The sequence below is a fragment of the Indicator indicator genome, chromosome 13, assembly GCF_027791375.1.
Source record: "Indicator indicator isolate 239-I01 chromosome 13, UM_Iind_1.1, whole genome shotgun sequence".
NCBI lineage: Eukaryota > Metazoa > Chordata > Aves > Piciformes > Indicatoridae > Indicator > Indicator indicator.
The window spans coordinates 28179186-28200464 of record NC_072022.1 but is presented as its reverse complement, the minus strand read 5'-3'; the positions used below and the strand labels follow the sequence as shown (position 1 = coordinate 28200464).

Sequence of the window (21279 nt, the reverse complement as noted above, 5' to 3'; positions counted from 1 at the left end):
CCTCTATCAGCTTAGAGAAGGCAGAGAGTGAGCAGGGGAGGAGAGGAACCCTCAGGGACATGCAGCCCTCAGCCCAATTAGGAGCTGGAGTCACGACTGGGAGTGCCTGGCACTGACACTGGCATTTGAATTCCCTCTGCTGACACAGCCTGCAGAGGGCTTTGCTGCTCATGCTCATCCTCAGCAGGCAGGAGGGGCTCAGGACACTCTGGTGGGACCCAACTGCTGTCTCAGTGGGCTGTGTGCTACTCACCTCTGCTGCCCCACTTAGCTCTCCTCAACCTGCACAAAGCCAGCACTGAAAACATGAGAAGTGGCTTCTAAGGTCACAGGGAGCAGAGGCTGCTGGGCAGCTGCTCTGGAAAATGAAGCTAGGGACTTCCTGAGATACTCCACACTACCCAGGCTTCACCTGAGCTCTGAACTTGCTGCTTCTGTTTCACCAGCAGAATGATTTGGGAGATGCACATCACCCACCACACCCTCCTGGCTCCTTCTCACAAGGACACAAAGCATGGGATGGTTTTGGTTGGGAAAGATCATCAAGAGAGGCTGGAAATGAGGAAGAAATTCTTGACAGTGAGGGTGGGGAGAGACTGGAACAGGTTGTGGATTCCCCCTCCCTGGAGGTGTTCAAGGCCTTGAGCAACCTGGGCTGGTGGGAGGTGTCCCTCCCCCAGTTGGAACTGGATGATCTCCAAGGTCCTTTCCAACCCAACCCATTCCATGACTCCAGGCTAAGTTTTATCTTCACTTTGAGGCCAAACTGCACTGTCTGAGGCATTAAGCAAAGCTCTGCCACTTCCCCTCCTTTAAGATCCCATTGCCTGAGGTGAAAGACAACAACCTGAGCAACCTGCTTGGACTCAGGGATTCATAGAGTCATGGAACGGGTTGGGTTGAAGGGATTTTGGTGAAGTTTCTCCTGTCCAGCCTGGTCTTGAACACTTCCAGGGAAGGAGACATCCACAACCTCCCTGGGCAACCTCAGGTTGCCCAGGGAGGTTGTGGATGTCCTCCTCCCTGGAGGTGCTTAAGACCAGGCTGGATGAGGCCCTGAGCAACCTAGGCTGGTGAGAAGTGTGGGGTTGGAGCTGGATGAACTTTCAGGTGACTCCCTGAATTTCCTTCACTGCCAGGAAAGTTCTTTCCCTTGGCTAAGTTGACTGCAGGATGATTGACCTGCCAAAGCTTCTTTGCTGAAGGTTTTGATCTGCAGGAAGAGTTCTTCTTTCATGGCAGCCCAGCTCTCCAGGTTAGTGCAGATGGCCTCTTTCAGACTGTCTAGCTCACTTCTAATCAAAGTGAAGAGGGAGACAGCCTTCTTCAGAGCTGAGCAGTGGTGCTCCAGAGTGTTCCTGCATGACAGAGAAAGAACAGCAGGAGGATGGTTGTGAAATGACAAAAAAAACCCCATCAATCCTCTGAGTCAACCTAAGGAACTAAAGCAACCTCAGGAATTACTGTTGGGAGCTGATTGCTTCTCCTCTGTTACAGCAGCTCAGGGGGTGAGCCTTGCTCCTCTGTCTTGACTCTGTGAATAATCAGTTGGTTGATGCTCATTTAGAGGGGACCTGAGCTAGATGTTGATGAAGAAATGCTGAGAGCCCTGGGGCTGAGAGCCTGCAGAAGAGCAGCCCCAGAGGGCAGCTGAGCAATGCCCAGCAAGAGCTAAAGGCTGGGGGGCAAGAGGCTGGGGCCAGGCTCTGCTTAGTGCTGCCCAGGGACAGCACAAGGGGCACAAAGTGGAGCCCAGGAGGTTGCATGTGAGCAGGAGGAGAAAGTTGTTTGGTGTGAGGGTGCTGGAGGGCTGGAGCAGGCTGGCCAGAGAGGTTGTGGAGTGTCCTTGTGTGGAGAGCTTCCAACCCCCCCTGGGCATTGTGCTGCTGGGCAAGCTGCTGGGGGTGCCCTGCTGGAGCAGGGGCTTGGACTGGCTGAGCTCCAGAGGTCCCTTCCAGCCCCTCCATGTTCTGAGAACATCAGCACTCAGCAGAGATATTTCCCAGGGACATTGGCTAACTCTACAGCACCTGGCTTCACTCTGGAAGAGCAGGAAACCCCAGGGTGGTTGTAAAGAGTCTTCTCCCTGCCTGTTCCTGCACCTCCTCAAGACCTTGTACCCCTTCCCAGGAGGCACAGCATCAGCATTTCTCTTTGGGTTCTTACCTGAGCACTTGTGATTGACTGTAGGCAGCTTCCTTCTCCTCTTGGAAATACCTCAACTCTTCTTTCATGTTTCTTAATTCATCTTGCTTCTTTCTCAGTTCCACTGAGAGGTTTTTCAGCCTGTAAGAAAAAAAAAAAATAGAGAATCACAGAATGGTGGTGGGGACTGGAAGGGACCTCTGGAGCTCACCCAGTCCAAGCCCTGCTCCAGCAGGGCACCCCCAGCAGCTTGCCCAGCAGCACAATGCCCAGGGGGGGTTGGAAGCTCTCCACACAAGGACACTCCACAACCTCTCTGGCCAGCCTGCTCCAGCCCTCCAGCACCCTCACACCCTCTCCTCCTGCTCACATGCAACTCCTGGGCTCTATAATCAGCAGGAAGCAATTCCTTGCCCTCTGACTTTTATTACATCTTTAAATGAAAATCCTGCTGGAAGTCCTTTCTAAGATGCTAATCACAGAGTTCAGACTGAGGGCTCTGCTCTTCACTGCTCTGAGACTCAGGCACAGGGCAGAGGCCACAACACCTCAAAGGCAGGAGCTGGATTCAGGAACACAGGGATGGGGATGGAAGGCAGGAGGGACAGAGTGCTGCTGGGACAGCAGCCAGGGAAGAAGAGGCTGGACCCTGGGGATCCCTCACCTTGCTCCTGAAGATGCCCTCCATGGGCTGCAATCCCTTGGTGGGCACTTGAGGGTCCCCTGTGCTGTCTGCTCCTCCCCACAGCTGCCCCCTCTGCCTTCGTGCCCCCCAAGGTGTGGCACAAGCTCTGGCAGTGCCCTTGGTGTGCCCAGGAGCAAGTCTCAGGCAGAGCCTTTCTGCCCCTCCAGCCCTTGGCAGGAGCTGTTCCCATCAGCTTCTCCCTGCTAGCACTCCCAACCCTTGGCAAAAGTCCCTCCATAGCTTTCTTGCAGCCCCCTCCAGGTACTGCAAAGCTGCTATGGGGTCTCCCCCCCCAGAGCCACCTTCTTTTCCAGCTGGGGAGGGACTTTTTCAGGGGCTTGTAGTGATAGGACCAGGGGCAATGGATTTAAGATGGGAGAGAGGAGATTGAGACTGGAGAGGAGGAAGAAATTCTTGGCAGTGAGGGTGGGGAGAGACTGGCACAGGCTGCGCAGGGAGGTTGTGGCTGCCTCCTGCCTGGAGGTGTTCAAGGCCAGGCTAGCCAGGAGAAAAACTTCATCACAAATTGTTTATAGATTGCTCAAGACCTCATCCAACCTCCATGGATCAGGAGCTGCCAGCTGAGGCTTCTAGCCCCCAAAATAGAACCAGAAGGAGGCAGAGCTGCTAAAACCCAGTCCCTTGGGAAGCTTTCAACACTCAACTGTTAGCCTGCTGCAGGCAGAGGCAATGAGCCATTTGCCTCCTGCTGACTCACTGTCAGGAGTAAATCAATGATGTCTGCATCCCCTGGCACTTTGCAAAGCTGAGGATGGCAGAGGCACTGCCTTGGCTCTTTGCCTCCCGAGAAAGTGAGATTGGTTTTAGAGTCAAAGAACTCATCCAGATGAAGCCTTCTTCTTCTTCTTCTTCTTACTGTGCATTAGGTGCTGTTAGCAGATCATCTGAGAAGGCTCCAGGGAGACCTCAGAGCAGCCTTCCGCTACCAGAAGGAGCTACAGGAGAGCTTGGGGAGGGGCTTTGGAGAAGAGCTTGTGGTGATAGGATGAGGGACAATGGATTTGTGCTAGGAGAGGGGAGATTGAGGCTGGAGAGGAGGAAGAAATTCTTGGCAGTGAGGGTGGAGAGAGACTGGCACAGGTTGCTCAGGGAGGTTGTGGATGCCTCCTGCATGGAGAAGTTTCTCCTGTCCAGCCTGGCCTTGAAGACCTCCAGGGAGGAGGACATCCACAACCCCACAACCACAGGTTGCCCAGGGAGGTTGTGGATGTCCTCCTCCCTGGAGGTCTTCAAGGCCAGGCTGGATGAGGCCCTGAGCAACCTGGGCTGGTGGGAGCTGGATAATCTTGAAGGTCCCTCCCAAGCCAACCCATTCTGTGAACCTCTGAGTGGAAATGAGGCTAGCAGGGAGTGCCAAGAGCCATTCTCACCATCTCCTTGTCATCTGCACTTCCAAGAGCCAGTGGAGAAGGCAAGAGAGCTGCAGCCTTGCTGCTATCACCACGGTGAGGAGAGGCTGAAATGAAGATGTTATTTTGGTGCTGTTGAGCAGAAAAGGGGAAAGTTCAGTGGCCTGCTGAAATGCTGGCACTAGGAGAGAAGAGTGGGAACACACTGAACCCCTTCCCATCGCCTTGTCCTCCAGCTCACAGCAGCTGTGAAAATCAACATCCTCTCTTTGCAGCCAGCATATTTGCTTGGTGAGCACAGGAGGAAGCCTGCCCAGAGTGGGAGTTTGAATTATAACATGTTAACTACTGGTGCTGACAAGGAGAAGAATAGGAGGAGAAGGAGAGGGGAAAAAAAAAAAAAAAAAAAAAAAGAGAAGGAAGGAGTTTGCAAGGGCTTGTGGCCAGCAAACAGACTCCTTGTCCTCACAGCCATGACAAGAGTCATTGTATTGTGTGCCTGCATTAAGAGCCTGCATTTCACAGGAGTTAAGGGCATTAAAAATAACCTTTGCAAGCCCTGAGTCCCAGCAGGAGCAGCTGCAGCCTGGCTGAGCCATTTGCATCCCTTGTTGCCTGGAGTCAGCTGGGACAGAATGCCCAGAGGGGGCTGGAATTGTGCTGTCAAGGGCTAGAAAGCTAGCTCCCAGAGCTAGCTCCCAGAGCTATTTTGAGACCCAGGAACCTCCAGGGACCAGCTCAGAGCTGGTACTTGCTCCTCTGCACTTCAGCATGCTGCATTCCTTCCAGCAGAAGAGTTGGTGTCCCTCCCTGGGAAGAAGCTGAGGCTTCACTCATCAGCTGGGCACAGGCTGTGTGTAAAACTGCTCAGTCTGAGCCTCACTGCACACAGCCCCCACAAAGTGCTTCACAACTGTTTTTTGGGTTTGTTTTTTTTTATCTCCTCCTAACTCTACAAGTTTAGTCAAGGCTGTTGAACAGCTCTCAGAGGTTCACAGAATGGCCTGGCTTGGAAGGGACCTTCAAGATCATCCAGTGCCAGGCCCCTGCCATGGGCAGGGACACCTCCCACCAGCCCAGCTTGCTCAAGGCCTCATCCAGCCTGGCCCTGAACACCTCCAGGGAGGAGGCAGCCACAGCCTCCCTGGGCAACCTGTGCCAGTGTCTCCTCACCCTCACTGGAAAGAATTTCTTCCTCATCCCCAGAATAAATCTGCTCTCCTCAAGCTCAAAGCCTCCCCCCCTCATCCTTTCACTCCCAGCCCTTGTCCCAAGTCCCTCCCCAGCTCTCCTGGAGCCCCTTCAGGCACTGGAAAGCTGCTCTAAGGTCTCCCTGGAGCCTTCTCTTCTCCAGGCTGAACAGCCACAACTGCAGAATCCTTCACCTCAGAGGACTGCAGGTTGGCACAGACCCAGTTAGACAGCAAAAGAGAATTTTCTCTGCCAATCAATCAAGAGGCAATTTGGGAAGGTCTCTACCAAGCCTCCTGCAGGCTGGCAGCATCTACCAGGCAACAGAGGATCATAGAATGGGCTGGGTTGGAAGGGACCTTGGAGATCATCCAGTTCCAACCCCCTGCCATGGGCAGGGACACCTCCCAGCAGCCCAGGTCGCTCAAGGCCTCCTCCAGCCTGGCCCTGAACACCTCCAGTGAGGACAGTAAAGACCAATTCAACCCTCTGACACTTCATGAACCTCATCAACTAAGTTACAACAGAAGTTCTAAGCCTGCCACAGGCAGTGCCAAGTTCCTGTGTGACCTCTTGGCTCTTTTTCCACTGTAAAGGGATAAATATGCAATGAATTCTTTCTTTTACATGTATTGATGGCAATACTTTATCTTTTTCATTCCAAATGATGATTGAGCTCTGGTAAATATGATGAGAGAGCCCTGGAACCAAGCAAGGAACCACAGAGGATTGTTCCTCTGTGGTTCCTTGCTTGGTTCCAAGGCTGAGTCCTTCTAACTGTTATGAGCACTGAAATTGGCAAACCTCAAGACCTGCAGCATATAAACTGGTCAAAAATCAGCAGAAAAAGAACTGAAAAGGCAAAAAAACCCAATTAAAACCTCCAGTGAGGGAGGGGAACTGCTGCTTTGACTTCACTGAGAGATTAGTCACTCATGGGGGCAGGCAGAGACTGATGGTGGAAGCCTTGCTGGAGCTTTCTTGCCACTGAAAACCTCTCAGGGTCACTTTTGCACCTTATTCACATGTCCCCAAACTGGAAGAACTTCCACCAGAACTTCAAATTTTCAACTGGACTTATTAAATAGGAAAAGATTTAGAATGAAATCTACATGCAGGGGAGAAAAAAAAATATAAATGTAGATTTCTTGTTGCTTTTTGCATTTCCTACTGACTGCTCCTTCAGCCTCTTTCAGACCTGGGATTTTTGTTTGGCCAGAAGAAAGTTCACTGCAGCAGGAATCTGGGAGCAGGTTGAGCATTCCTGCAGGATATTGCACCTCATCAATCACTGAGTCAAGCTTCTAAAGGGAGCAAATTTGTCCTCCTTAGAGAAAACCAACCTCAGCACTGAATCATGGAGTCACAGAATGGTGGTGGGGGCTGGAAGGGACCTCTGGAGCTCAGCCAGTCCAAGCCCTGCTCCAGCAGGGCACCCCCAGCAGCTTGCCCAGCAGCACAATGCCTAGGGGGGGTTGGAAGCTCTCCACACAAGGACACTCCACAACCTCTCTGGCCAGCCTGCTCCAGCCCTCCAGCACCCTCACACCAAACAACTTTCTCCTCCTGCTCACATGGAACCTCCTGGGTTCCACTTTGTGCCCCTTGTGCTGTCCCTGGGCACCACTGAGCAGAGCCTGGCCCCAGCCTCTTGCCCCCCAGCCTTTAGTTCTTGCTGGGCATTGCTCAGATCCCTCTGGGGCTGCTCTTCTGCAGGCTCTCAGCCCCAGGGCTCTCAGCCTTTGCTCCTCACAGAGCTGCTCCAGGCCCCTCAGCAGCTCTACAGCCTCCCCTGGACTCTCTCCAGCAGTTCTCTGTCCCTCCTGAACTGGGGAGCCCAGAACTGACCCCAGGACTCCAGCTGTGGCCTTACTAAGGCAGATTAGAGGGGTAGGAGTCCCCCCTTGCCCTGCTGCCCACACTCTTCTTCATGTACCCCAGGAGACCATTGGATGTCTTGGCCATAAGGGCACACTGCTGGCTCCTGGTGACTGTGTTGTCCCCCAGCACTCCCAGGTCTTTCTCCAGCAGGTCCCCCCTCACCTGTCCTGCTGCAGGGGCTGTTCCTCCCCAGATGCAGGACTCCACATTTCTTCCTGTTGAACTTCATGAGGTTCCTCTTTGCACAGCTCTCCAGCCTGCCCAGGTCTGGCCCCTTCTTGCCCCCTACCCTTCAGATATTTACAGACATTAATAAGATCACCTCTCAGCCTCCTTTTCTGAGGCTAAACAGCCCCAGGTCTCTCAGCCTTATTTTTCACACCCTCCACCACCAACTCTTCAACAGCAGCAGCCCACACAAAAAGCAAACTCCACTCAAGTGACCTTTTTGCTGCTTCCCTTCCCAGGCTATTTCTGGAAGCAGTGACAGCCTCCTCCAGGCATGCACCACTCCCCAGCTGCAGCTCTTGCAGTCTCCCAGGACAAGCCCCCACAGGTCACTCCTAGCCAGGGGTTGTGTGGGTTGGGAGCTGTGGTGCTCCCAGCACTGCCCAGGCACTCCAGGCTTTGAGGACAAGTTCAGACTCTGCCCAGCCAGGTGGCTGCTGGTGCTCTGCTAAGCAGCCAGGTTGCACAAAGGTAGACAGAGCTGAGGTAAAATTCAACAAACAAGACAACCATGGCCTGGGGCTGCAGCAACAGAAGTGTGAGCAGCAGGGCAGGGAGGGGATTCTGCCCCTCTGCTCTGCTCTGCTCAGACCTAACCTCCAGCACTGCATCCAGTTCTCAGGCTGCCAGCACAAGAAGGACCTGGAGCTGCTGGAGAGGGTCCAGAGGAGGCCATGAAGATGATCAGAGGGCTGGAGAACCTCCATTATGAAGTCAGGCTGAAGGATTTGGGGGCTGTTCAGCCTGGAGAAGAGAAGGCTCCAGGAAGACCTTAGAGCAGCCTTACAGTATCTGAAGGGCTCCAGGAGAGCTGGGGAGGGACTGTTCAGAAGGGCTGTGGGGATAGGACAAGGGGCAGTGGTTGGAAACTGCAGCAGGGCAGAGTTAGGTTGCACACCAGGAGGAAGTTCTGCACAGTGAGGGTGGGGAACAGGTAGCCCAGAGATGTGGTTGAGGCCCCATCCCTGGAGACATTCAAGATCAGACTGGATGTGGTTGGAGGTGATCTAACTGGAGGTGTCCCTGCTGACTGCACGAGGGAGTGGACAAGATGACCTTTGAGGGTCCCTTCCAAGCAGATGCAACCTGTGAATCTGAGAAGGATGATCAGCAACACAGACTTGGTGTCTGGTGACCTTTCTTTCACTTCCCACGTGCTGACTGTTTCCAAACTCTGCAGGAGTTTGTAGCTGCCTTCCAGAGCCCATCCCAGCAGGTGACAAGAGCTGAGCCTTGCAGCACACATCAGATGGAAGGCAGGCAAAGCTTACCTGCATTTTAAAAGGCTTTGGAATGAAATGAGCTAATGGAGGCTGAGGAGAACACCACCAGGCTAGGAAACAGGCTCTGACCTCTCTGCTTTGGCTTGGCTGTCAGCTCGGTAGTGCTCCAGGCCTTGGTAAAGGGACTGCAGCTCTGCCTGGAGTCCCTTCTCCCGTTCCAGGCTTCCCTCATACACTTGGATCTCCTTTTCCATGGCTTGGACTTTTTCTTGCATCATTTTGAATTCATGAAGGATCAGGTAGCTGACCCCACAGTACTTACACACTGTCTCATCCCGAGGCATCTAGGGAAAGAGAAAACATTGAGAAGGTTGTTAAGGAACGAGTGGAACAGACCCAAAAGCCTCTCTGACACTGAGTGCTAATAACAATAAATCTGGACACACATTTCCTGCTCTGGAGCACTTCTGAGCAGATGAGGTTGCTGCTTTCATAAATAAAGGCAAAAGCCTGCATGAGCAAGATGAAATGGAGCTGGAGCAGCACTTCTTGCTCCCTGCAAGCCTCAGGAGAGAGATCAGCTGTGGAATTCACTGCAGGGGAACTCCCTCTGCAGCCCCAAACTGAATGGCCTCTGAGTTGGGGCTATGGATTCAGAGGCACAGAATGGTTTGGGTTGGAAGAGACTTTTAAGGTCATCAAGTCCAACCATTCTCTATCTGTACCAAGGCTGGTGCTAAACCATGGCCTTCAGCACCACATCTACTCAGCTGTGAAACCCCTTCAGGGATGGGGACTCCATCACTGCCCTGGGCAGCCTGGGCCAGGCAACCCTTTTGGGGGAGAAATTGTTCCTCATGGGCAACCTAAACCTCCCCTGGCACAGCTTGAGACTGTTTCCTCTCTTCCTGCTGCCTCTTCCTAGGGAGCAGAGCCCAACCCCCACCTGGCTCCAGCCTCCTCTCAGGAGCTGTAGAGAGCAATGAGGTCTCCCTCAGCCTCCTCTTCTCCAGGCTGCACACCCCCAGCTCCCTCAGCTGCTCCTCCCCAGCCCTCTTCTCCAGACCCTTCCCCAGCTTGATTGCCCTTCTCTGGCCCTGCTCCAGCCCTCAGTGTCCTTCTTGGAGTGAGGAGCCCAAAACTGCACCCAGGATCTGAGGTTTGGCCTCAGCAGTGCCCAGTCCAAAGGGACAATCCCTGCCCTGCTGCTGCTGCCCAGACCATTGCTGCTCCAGCCCAGGCTGCTGCTGCCCTTCTTGCCCACCTGGGCACCCCCTGACTCATCTCCAGCTGCTGCTGGCCAACACCCTCAGGTCCTTTCCCACCAGGCAGTTCCCAGCCACTCTGCCCCAAGCCTGGAGCCTTCCTGGGGGGGTTTTGACCCAGCATTTGGCCTTGTTGAACCTCATCCCATTGGCCTTGGCCCCTGGGTTCAAACTGGCCACGTCCCCTTTGCAGAGCCTTGCTCCCCTCCAGCACATCAACAGTTCCACCCAACTGCATGTCCTCTGCCAAAAACCTGCTGTGCTCTACACAGTTAATTCCTTCATGAGTCTGTGATTGCTTGAGCCAGAGAAAATGTCATTTACTGGGGGGGGAGGTTGACAGCTCCCATCCAAAGTAGTAGCCAAGCTGAAGAGTGAACAGAATGATGTAACCCAGCAACATTTATTAATCCAAACGAGTCAGGGAACTAATTATGAGGATGGAATGGGCTGTGGCACTGGAGGGCTGTGGAAAATGTAAGCCATTTGCCAGCATTCAGGGCTGGTTCAAGAGCCCCAGAGCACGTCAGTCACATGGAAGTGAAAGATCATTTCTTCAACAGAGGAACAAACTGGGAAATGGGCAAATCATTCAGCTCTGCAGGGAGCAAGGCTTCATAAATACCAGCAGATAAATGTTATCTGACTCCAGTGTGCACTTAGGACTCAGGTATCTCAGTGATTTGTGGCTATTTTTATCATTTTCACTCCCTGAACAAAATATTCTTTGTGTCAAGTGACACAGAACTGAACCTGTACAGGAAAAAGGTGTAGAGAAATAAAACCAACAAACTCAACCAGCCCAGCTCAAAAACGTCTGACAGGGCAGTAGGGGACATGTAAGCATCAGCATTTCAAAGCCCTGAACCCAGCAGGTTTGATCCTGTTCTTGGGTCCCACCAGAAATGCAATGAACTAGAAATGGTTCAGTGAAGACTGAGAGGACACTTAAAATACAGCCAAAGAGACAACCTCAAAGCAACAAATACAGAAAGGTATCAGAGAGCATCCCAGCAGCATGGCAGGGGCTGGAAGGGACCTCTGGAGCTCAGCCAGTCCAAGCCCCTGCTCCAGCAGGGCACCCCCAGCAGCTTGCCCAGCAGCACAATGCCCAGGGGGGGTTGGAAGCTCTCCACACAAGGACACTCCACAACCTCTCTGGACAGCCTGCTCCAGCCCTCCAGCACCCTCACACCAAACAACTTTCTCCTCCTGTTCAGGTGGAACCTCCTGGGTTCCACTTTGTGCCCCTTGGCCTGTCCCTGGGCAGCACTGAGCAGAGCCTGGCCCCAGCCTCTTGCCCCCCAGCCTTTAGCTCTTGCTGAGCATTGCTCAGCTGCCCTCTGGGGCTGCTCTTCTGCAGGCTCTCAGCCCCTTCAGCATTTCTTTATCAACATCTAGCTCAGCTCCCCTCTAGATCAGCATCATTAACCAACTGGTTATTCATAGAGTCAATATCCAACCTATTTCACACCCTGAGCTGCTGTAACAGGGGAGAAGCAATCAACTCCCAGCAGTAATCACTAAAGTTGCTGTTTTGGTATTGATCAGCATGGAGAAGATGGAATTGGTAAAGTTGGAGACAGGGAAGATGGAAATGGGTGGCAGGCAGAAGAGCAGCTGTGTGCCGGTGAGTCCAGAGCTTCAAACACACTTGAACCTCTCTGGCAATTCTCAGCTGCTGAAAGGCTTTTAAGCCAGTGACAAACCCTTCAAAGCTGGGAAATTGCAGATTTGAACAGTCAGAGAATGTCCAAATCCTTTGTTTTACAGAAGGAGAGCTTTTGAGGCACTGGGATGAAATGAACTCCAATGGAAGAAAGCAGCTTTCCAAAATTCTCCTTTAAAGACTGACTATGCCCCAAAGTCAATCAACTGCAGCACTCTAGATACAGCTTCAGGACAAAAATTATGCCTTAGGAAGAAATTCTTCCCCATGAGGGTGGTGAGAGACTGGCACAGGCTGCCCAGGGAGGTGGTGGAAGCCTCATCCCTGGAGGTTTTTGCAGCCAGGCTGGATGTGGCTGTGAGCAACCTGCTGTGGTGTGAGGCGTCCCTGCCCATGGCAGGGGGGTTGGGACTGGCTGAGCCTTGAGCTCCCTTCCAACCCTGACAATTCCATGATTCTATTATGCCCTGGAATCCCCCAGGGCCAAGCTTTCTTTTCCCCCATTTCTTCCCCCCCTTTTTTTTGTTTACCCCAGTGTAAAACCATTCCCTGGTCCCAGTTGCTCTGAATGAGTTGAAACCCCCTGGTTTATTTTTCCTGGCAGCTGCAGAGTGTGCTTTGGAAATGTGAAACTGTTGTTGGGGAGAACCAGCAGCCAGCTCCAAAGCCCTGAAATGACTACACTGAGGAAAGGACAAAACGAGCTGTTAGGAGGAGCACAGGAGGGGCCTCTCAGGCCCAGAAGAACATCTTGCTCTTGCAGCAGCACTGACAGAGACTTCACCCCGAGCAGGGGGGCTGAAAACAAACGAAACCGACCTGGGGCCTCCACTCCGAAGCCTTTTACGCAAAGGCTAAAAACTTTTTCACTTTCCAATTCCTTTTGGTTGCAGAACTCAGAAGTAAACTGACAAGAAATCACTGGAGCCCTGTGGGGAGGGGGTTGGAAGGGACCTCTGGAGCTTAGCCAGTCCAAGCCCTGCTCCAGTAGGGCACCCCCAGCAGCTTGCCCAGCAGCACAATGCCCAGGGGGGGTTGGAAGCTCTCCACACAAGGACACTCCACAACCTCTCTGGACAGCCTGCTCCAGCCCTCCAGCACCCTCACACCAAACAACTTTCTCCTCCTGCTCACATGGAACCTCCTGGGCTCCACTTTGTGCCCCTTGGCCTGTCCCTGGGCACCACTGAGCAGAGCCTGGCCCCAGCCTCTTGCCCCCCAGCCTTTAGCTCTTGCTGAGCATTGCTCAGCTGCCCTCTGGGGCTGCTCTTCTGCAGGCTCTCAGCCCCAGGGCTCTCAGCCTTTGCTCCTCACAGAGCTGCTCCAGGCCCCTCAGCAGCTCTGCAGCCTCCCCTGGACTCTCTCCAGCAGTTCTCTGTCTCTCTGCAACTGGGGAGCCCAGAGCTGGCCCCAGGACTCCAGCTGTGGCCTCAGCAGGGCAGAGCAGAGGGGCAGCAGAACCTCCCTTGCCCTGCTGCCCACACTCTTCTTCATGCACCCCAGGACACCACTGACCTTACAGGCCATGAGGACACACTGCTGGCTCATGGGACCTTGTTGTCCCCCAGTACTCTCAGGTCCTTCCCAGCAGGTCCCCCCTCACCTGTGCTGCTGCAGGAGGTTGTTCCTCCCCAGCTGCAGGACCCTACACTTGCCCTGGCTGAACTTCCTGAGGTTCCTCTGCCGAGCTCTCAGCCTGGCCAGGCAAGGTGCTTGAGGAGCACTGGGTGATGGGAGGAGGGTGGTGAGTGCTGGAGCTCACAACTGGAGCTCAACCTCTTGTGGATTTGAAGGATGCTCAGCCAGCTCTCCTTCCATTTCAAATCCATTACTTCCTTCTCTGATCTTATTAGGAATCCTGGGTGAGATACAAGTAAGATTTTTTTCCACTGAGCAGGGCCTGTTGTGACAGGACAAGGGGTGATGGTTTGAACTCGAAGAGAGAGATTCAGAATGGAGAGAAGGAAGAAGTTCTTCACCATGAGAGCAGAGAGACCTTGGCCCAGGGTGCTCAGGGAGGTGGTAGAGGCCCAGTCCCTGGCACCACTGCAGGTCAGGCTTCTTGGGGCTGTGAGCAACCTGCTCTAGCTGCAGTGTCCCTGCTGAGTGCTTCCTCTCCCTGCTGGCAGCACACACAGTCCCCTTTCTAGTCAGAGTTTCATTTTCTATTTCTTCCAAGCTCTGCTTTCCCCCTGATGTTTTTCTGCTTTGCATTTGAGAAGATGACAACAGCCCTGTGATCAAATGTCAACAGGGAAATACAGACTCTGAAAACAAGAGGCATTTGACCAGGGCATGGAATGACAGATGAGGGCTGATGGCTTCAAACTGGAAGGAGCTGGATTTAGGTTGGACATGAGGAGGAAATCCTTCCCCAGGAGGGTGGTGAGGCTCTGGAAAAGGTTGCCCAGAGAAGCTGTGGAGGCTCCAAGCCTGGAAGTAATGAAAGCCAGGTTGGATGAGGCCTTGAACAAGGTAATCTGGTAGGAGGTATCCCTGCCCATGGCCAGGAACTAGACTGATAGAATGGTTTGGGTTGGAAGGGACATTTGAGATCATCTAGGAACTGGATGATCTTTAAGGCTCCTTCCAACCCAAACCATTCTAACAGTCTGTGAAGTCCTTTCAAGTTTTTCCCTGGAGAAGGTGGGGACACATTTCTTGCTAAGCTCAGCTAGATAAATGTGATGATACAAAGCTGGAAGGAGTGGTGATACATCATCAGGACAGGACATGGGCACAAACCGGAACCCAGGAGGTTCCATGTGAGCAGGAGGAGAAAGTTGTTTGGGGTGAGGGTGCTGGAGGGCTGGAGCAGGCTGGCCAGAGAGGTTGTGGAGAGCTTCCAACCCCCCCTCGGCATTGTGCTGCTGGGCAAGCTGCTGGGGGTGCCCTGCTGGAGCAGGGGCTTGGACTGGGTGAGGTCCAGTGGTCCCTTCCAGCCCCACACCATGCTGGGATGTGGGGGCAAGGGTTGGCCAAACACCCCAAACCCCCTCCCCTGCATTTGTCCAAACTGCTCTTGCAGCAGAACACCACAGGTTAAGGCAAGAAAATGCAACCCCAAGACTCCCTGTGCTGCAGCTGGGGGCTCCTCAAGCCTTTCTCTATGTTGTTTTATTCTACTTTCTCTACTTTCTTTTTCCTCTAGTCCTCCTCTGCCACTCCACTTTCATTTCTCTCAGGCTGGCTGTCCCTCCTGACAAAGCAGCTAATCCCTGTTGTGCAAACACTGAATCATTACTCACACCCCACAACTGATTTACTAGGAAGAGCCTTCTGCTGTCCAAGCCAAACTGGAGAATTCTTTGATTGAAATGGACCTTTTTTATCATTAGCATTATTCAAAGAAAGATTTTGAAGAGTTTCAGCAGAAACTTCACTTCTTTAAACCAGTTAGTGGTGAGCCAAGCCTGCAGACAGCAGCTGCTCAGAAAGTACCAGAGGTTGTAAAGCTAAAAGCCCATGCATGATTATTTGCTCCACTGCCATAAGAAAAAGGCAAAATAAAAACAAAACCATCCCAGGGATTGCTTTGAATGCAGAGGAAGGCTGGTAGTCAAAGCAGCACATCCTGCTCTCCACATTTCATTCAAAACATGCCCTGAAAAGATGACTTAGGCACAACAGGAAACGATTCTCAGGTTTCAGGTAGCTTGGTAGTTTGGTTTTTTTTCCTGCCCGTGAGTAAAGCAAACTTCATGGCCCATAAAAGCCTGGGCTGTGCTGGTAGGACCTGCACAGGCTCGCCCCAGCCCTACAGAGCACACATGGCCAGCAGGCCACAAGCACTGCACTGGTGGTGCTCTCCAGCAATGAACTGCACCACAATGAGAGCCTGCAGAGAGCTGAGATCATTTAACCCATTGTGAACCACAGCTTGGCCTCACAACACTGACTCCAGAGTCACAGCTGTAGGGAAGCCTCTCCTAGCTACAAGCCAACTGCTCCTGTTCCTACAGAGACTAAATCCTTCCAGCTCCCAGCACCAAACAGGGATGCTGCTTGCAGGAGGGGTAGAGAAAAGCATGAACCTAGTGAATACCTCACAGCCTTAGGCTACAGATGACACCAAGCTGAGTGGTGAAGATGCCAGGCCTGAGGGACAGCATCTGTCCAGAGGGACCTGCACCAGCTCACGAAGTGCAACTCTGTGAGCCTCATGAGGTTCATCAAGGCCAAGGGCAAGGTGCTGCACCTGGGTCAGGGCAATCCCTGGTATCAATCCAGGCTGGGGATGAAGGGCTGGAGAGCAGCCTCATGGAGGACAGCTTGGGGGTGCTGGGGGTGCAGAGCTGGAGAGGAGCCAGCACTGAGTGCTGCCAGCCCAGCCCCAGCCTGGCCTGGGCTGATCCCCAGCAGTGTGGGCAGCAGGGGCAGGGAGGGGATTCTGCCCCTCTGCTGTGCTCTGCTCAGACCCCCCCTGCAGTGCTGGGGCAGCTCTGGAGCCCTCAGCACAGACAGGGACCTGCTGGAGCAGGGCCAGAGGAGGCCACAGCAATGCTGGCAGGGCTGGAAGCTCTCTGCTGTGGGACCAGGCTGAGAGAGTTGAGGTTGTTCAGCCTGGAGAAGAGAAGGCTCCAGGGAGACCTTCTGGTGGCCTTGCAGTGCTTCAGGGACTGAGCACAAAGCTGAGGAGAGAGTTTTGAGCAGGGTCTGTTGGGACAGGACAAGGGGTGATGGTTTGAACTCAAAGAGGGAAATTGAGACTGGAAAGAAGGAAGAAGTTTTTCACCATGAGGGTGGTGAGAGCCTGACGCAGGTTGTCCAGAGAGGTGGTAGAAACCCCATCCCTTGTCCCAAGTCCCTCCCCAGCTCTCCTGTAGCCCCTTCACGTACTGAAAGGCTGCTCTAAGGTCTCCCCAGAGCCTTCTCTTCTCCAGGCTGAGTTGTCCAGGATGCTCCCTTCCCCTTTCCTTTTCCCTATGATCCTCTAGGAGACTGCAGCTTTGGAGGCAGATACGTCACTGCTTCAGGCATTGATACACAGTTTGAGAAGCTCCTCCACCCACTAAGAGCATGGAGAGCAACATTGAGAGCTCTGGTCTGCATCCTTCTGAGACAGCTGCTTGATCAACTGTCAGCACTTCAAGCCGACCTCCAGGCAGGCAGCTCCAAGCAGCAGCTGAAATCACAAGGCTCACCACACCCCCTCCAGACACACGCTGGTCCTTTGGCCTCCCAGCTGCACATTGGGATCATCTGCTCAGTTTGGCAGAGCAAGCCCCAGCTGCCACCAGGCCTGCTCCTGTTAGGAGCAGTCTGTAAGAAAGCCTCCAGAAGAGATACTGCAAAACCCGAGAACGTGAGGGGAATAAGAACATCTGTGCAGGAAAGGTGGGAGATCCAAGGAGAGGAAATGGTGAGAAGCACTTGTAATCAAGCTGTGGCTCTTGTCAGCCTGCTGCAGCTACCGTGCAAGGCAGCTGAGTGCAGAGATCAGCAGCAGCAAAGGATATGTCAAAGGCAGACTCTTCCTGATCCCTAGACCTTGGGCTGTCATTGCCTCTGAGCTAACAGATCTCACACTGAGCTGCCTGGGAGGGCAACATGAGCTGTAGGGATTTCCCAGTACTGATGTGGCTTCTGTAGATGGATCTCTTTGTCCATGGGCCAGCACTGCAGAGCTCAAAGCACTGATAAGATGGAGGAGGATGAAAAAACCTTTGCCTGTGCACCTCCATCTCTGCTTTCTTTGGCACCCTGGCACTTCAGACCAGTCCTGGTAGTTCAGACTAGATGAGGACATTTTGTACCATCAGACTGGTGAGACCCTGGCCCAGGTTGCCCAGAGGTGGGAGAAGCCTCATCCCTGGAACCCTTGCAGGTCAGGCTCTGAGGTCTCCCTGGAACCTTCTCTTCTCCAGGCTGAACAACCCCAACTCTCTCAGCCTGGACCTTACAGGACCTACTCTGCTCAGGAAGGCTCAGAAATGGTCTCAAGAGGTTTCCCAGACAACTCCAGGGAGAATTTCTCCAGGCTGTGCTAGCCTGAGCACACTACACTTGGAAATCACTTGTTGATGATTAGGCAGCTAACAACAACAAATAAATAAAAGAGGCCAGCATGACCTTTTGTTGCCAAAGTAAAAACTTCACAGTGTTACAGAGTGGCTCGTGTCCCACTCCTGTCTATCAGCACACATGAAGAGCCTCCCTCAAAAGTTAACTCATCTGAACAGCAGCAATTGTTACTTTGATGAGCTTTGCCTCCCAATGGACAGCCTCACACAGTGAGAGAGGATACCAGGGAAGCTGAAGGGGAATGTTCTGTTCCTCTTTGCTTTGACACCTCTTTGGAACAATTCCATGATTCCTCCCCAGGTCATTCCAAAGTTTCAGCAACAAAACATGAGGTATAGGGGAATGTGAAACTGCCCCAGCAGCCAGACAGATGAGAATCTCAGCCTTTGCTCCTCATGTATGAGAACGTTCCTCTGCTGCCTTCCTACAGCATCAGTGTGCAATTCAGCTTCACACACAATCACAGACCCACAGAATTGTCAGGGTTGGAAGGGACCTCAAAGATCACCCAGATCCAACCCCCCTGCCATGGCCAGGGACACCTCACACTAGATCAGGTTGCTCAGAGCCCCAGTGACAAGATCTAGAACAAGTCAGGCATTTTAGGCCAAAATCATAGAACGGTAGGGGTTGGAAGGGCCCTCTGGAGATTATCTAGTCCAACCCCCCTGCCAAAGCAGGATCACCTAGGGCAGGTCACACAGGAACACATCCAGGTGAGTGTTGAAAGTCTCTAGAGAAGACTCCACAACCTCTCTGGGCAGCCTGCTCCAGGGCTCCAGCACTCTTCACACCAAACAAGTTTTTCTTCATGTGGAGGTCAAATTTGCTGTATTCCAGTTTGTGGCCATTGCCCTTTGTCCTATCACAGCACACCACTGAAAAGAGCCTGGCCCCTTCCTGACACCCACCCTCCAGATATTTATCAACATTTGTAAGATCTCTTCTCAGTCTTCCCTTCCCAGGCTAAGCAGCCCCGGGGCTCTCAGCCTTTCCTCATCAGACAGCTGCTCCTCATCAGGGAGCTGTTCCAGTCCTTTCATCACCCTCATAGCCTCTCTTGGATATTCTCCAGCAGTTCCCTGTCTCTCTTGAACCGGGGAGCCCAGAACTGGACACAGTACTCCAGCTGTGGTCTCACCAGAGTAGAGAAGGAGGAGATCCCTCCCTTGGGCTGCTGGCCACACTCTTCCTCATGCATCCCAGGGTACCAGCAATGTGCCAGCGCTCAAAGGCCAGTGAAATATCCCTGCACGACTGAGTTTCTGCTCTCCAAACACGGTGGTGTTTTGTATTTACACCGCGTCCTACCTTGAGGATCTCCTCGGGCAAAGCGTGAACGGGGCGATGCCTCTCCATAGCCTCCCGAAACTCCGCGCCGCGGTGAAGGAAGCTGCCAAAGGTCACAAGGAGGGTCAGAACCTGCCGCCACCACCGGGACCGCGTATTTCATGCTAGACACAGCCCGGGCCAGCCCCGAGAGACCTCCCGCGGGGCCAGGCCGTGCTGTGGAGAGGGAGAGAGGAGCGGGAGTGGCGCGGAGGCCGCGGCGGCGGGAGCGGCGGAGGAAGGGAGAGAGGGTAGCGGTGAAGGGACGCAGCCCACCCTGGGGGACAGCGGTGCGGAACTGCCGGGGCGGGAGAGGGGAGCGCAGCGCGGGAGGGAAGGGGGGAAGCAGCCGGCGCCGCCATATCCTTACCGCGGCGTCCTCCGTAACCACGGCAACGGCGCCGGCACGGGAGGGCTGCGCGACGGCGTCACGGGGCGGGGGGGGGAACGACGGGGGACGGCCCGGGCCCCCGCCAAGATGGCGGAGGGTGGGGAGGGGTCGGGGGGTCTCCGTCAGCCGGCCCTTTGGAAAGCTGTGCTTAGGGACGGGAGGAGCCTCGGGCAGTTCAGCCATGGCGAGTGTGAGGGCCTGCACCTGGGGAGGAACAGCCTGCGGGAGCAGGACATGCAGGGGGCGACCTCCTGGACGGCAGCAATGTGGAGAAGGGCCTGAGAGGGCTGGTTGCCGGGAGCCAGCAGTGTGGCCATGGAGCCAGGAAGGCCAACGATGTCCTGAAGAGTGTGGGCAGCAGGGCAAGGGAGGTTCTCCTGTCCCTCTACTGTGCCCTGGCGAGGCCACATCTGGAGTGCTGAGTCCAGATCTGGGCTCCCCAGCTCAAGACACACAGGGAACTGCTGGAGACAGTCCAGGGCAGGCTGCGAAGCTGAGAGGGGCCTGGAGCAGCTCTGTGAGGAGCAAGGCTGAGAGCCTGGAAAGAGGATCTCCTCAATGCATAGAAGTGTATAAAGGTCAAGAGGATGCAGCTGGGCTTCGTTAAGTGGTGCCCAGCAACAAGACAAGGCACAAACTAACATCACAGATTTCACTTAAACATTGGAAGAAACTTGTTTGGTGTGAGGGTGCTGGAGGCCTGGAGCAGGCTGCTCAGAGTCTCTGTGGAGCCTCCTTCTCTGGAGACATTCCAGCCTCCCCCTGGCCATTGTGCTGCAGGGCAAGCTGCTGGGGGTGCCCTGCTGGAGCAGGGCCTTGGACTGGGTGAGCTCCAGAGGTCCCCTTCCAACCCCACCATGAGTGAGCTGCTTTGGCAAGCCTGGAGCTGACTGGAGGGGGACACAGCAGACTTGGTTCTGCTGAAAGACTTGGGTTTGCTTGTTGCCCCAAACCTGACCTTTCCTGCCCAGGTGAGGGTCATGTCAGAACCTCTGCATGAACCATTTGTGTGATGCCAGCTCTCAGTGACACCCACCTGAATCCACAGCAAAGCAGTGGAAATAAAGATGCAGGTTTTCAGTATAACCCCACTGCAATCAAATTAATGTCACGTTGTACCCTTCTCTATGTGCAGTCCCTTCAATGCAGGCCAGAAAACTGCCATGAGGCTCATTTTTATCATATCGTGTCCTCTGTACCACCCCAGCCATCTACTTCATCCCCACAGTCCCCAGTAAGGGAGCTGGTACAGCCTGAGCCTCTCCACCTGAAGCTGGCACAGCCATGTGACGCTGTGGCTGAGAGGCCATGAGCACAGCAATGCTGCTCGGCTCCCAGAGCCCATTTCCAGCCTGCCTAAAGCCATTCCTGCATGACAAAGCTGCTCTGGATGCTCAAAGCACCTTCTGGATGCATAATGCAATTCCTACCTGCCCAAAGCATTTTCTGGATGCCCAAAGCTTTTTCTGGATGCCCAAATCAATTCCTATAAGCCCAAAGCATCTTCTGTATGCTCAAAGCAACTTTTCTTTGTATGCTCAAAACATTTTCTGTGTGCCCAAATCAGTCCCTACCTGCCCAAAGCATTTCTGTATGCCCAAAGCATTTTCTATATGCTCAAAGCATTTTCTGTATGCCCAAATCAAGTCCTATAAGCCCAAAGCATCTTCTATATGCCTAAAGCATTTTTTTGTATGCTCAAAGCATTTTCTGTATGGCCAAATCAATTCCCATATGCCCAAAACATTTTCTATATGCTCAAAGCAATTCTATGTGTATAAACCATTTCTCTGTATGCTCAAATCAATTCCTATGTACCCAAAGCATCTTCCATAAGCCCAAAGCAATTCTACATGCACAAAACATTTTTCTCTATGC

General features: G+C 53.5%; 1 protein-coding gene across 1 annotated transcript in view; it reads right to left on the bottom strand.

The window, feature by feature from the left end:
- LEKR1 (leucine, glutamate and lysine rich 1) overlaps window positions 1-19040 on the bottom strand; it is a 39117-nt gene extending 20077 nt beyond the window's left edge. The window contains exons 1-4 of the mRNA XM_054385772.1: window positions 18993-19040; window positions 8853-9067; window positions 2167-2286; window positions 1183-1358 (exon numbers count right to left, since the gene is read on the bottom strand). Coding sequence (XP_054241747.1) covers window positions 1183-1358; window positions 2167-2286; window positions 8853-9067; window positions 18993-19040 — 559 coding nt within the window. The remainder of the gene's footprint in view (window positions 1-1182; window positions 1359-2166; window positions 2287-8852; window positions 9068-18992) is intronic.
- Window positions 19041-21279: the final 2239 nt, after the last annotated feature.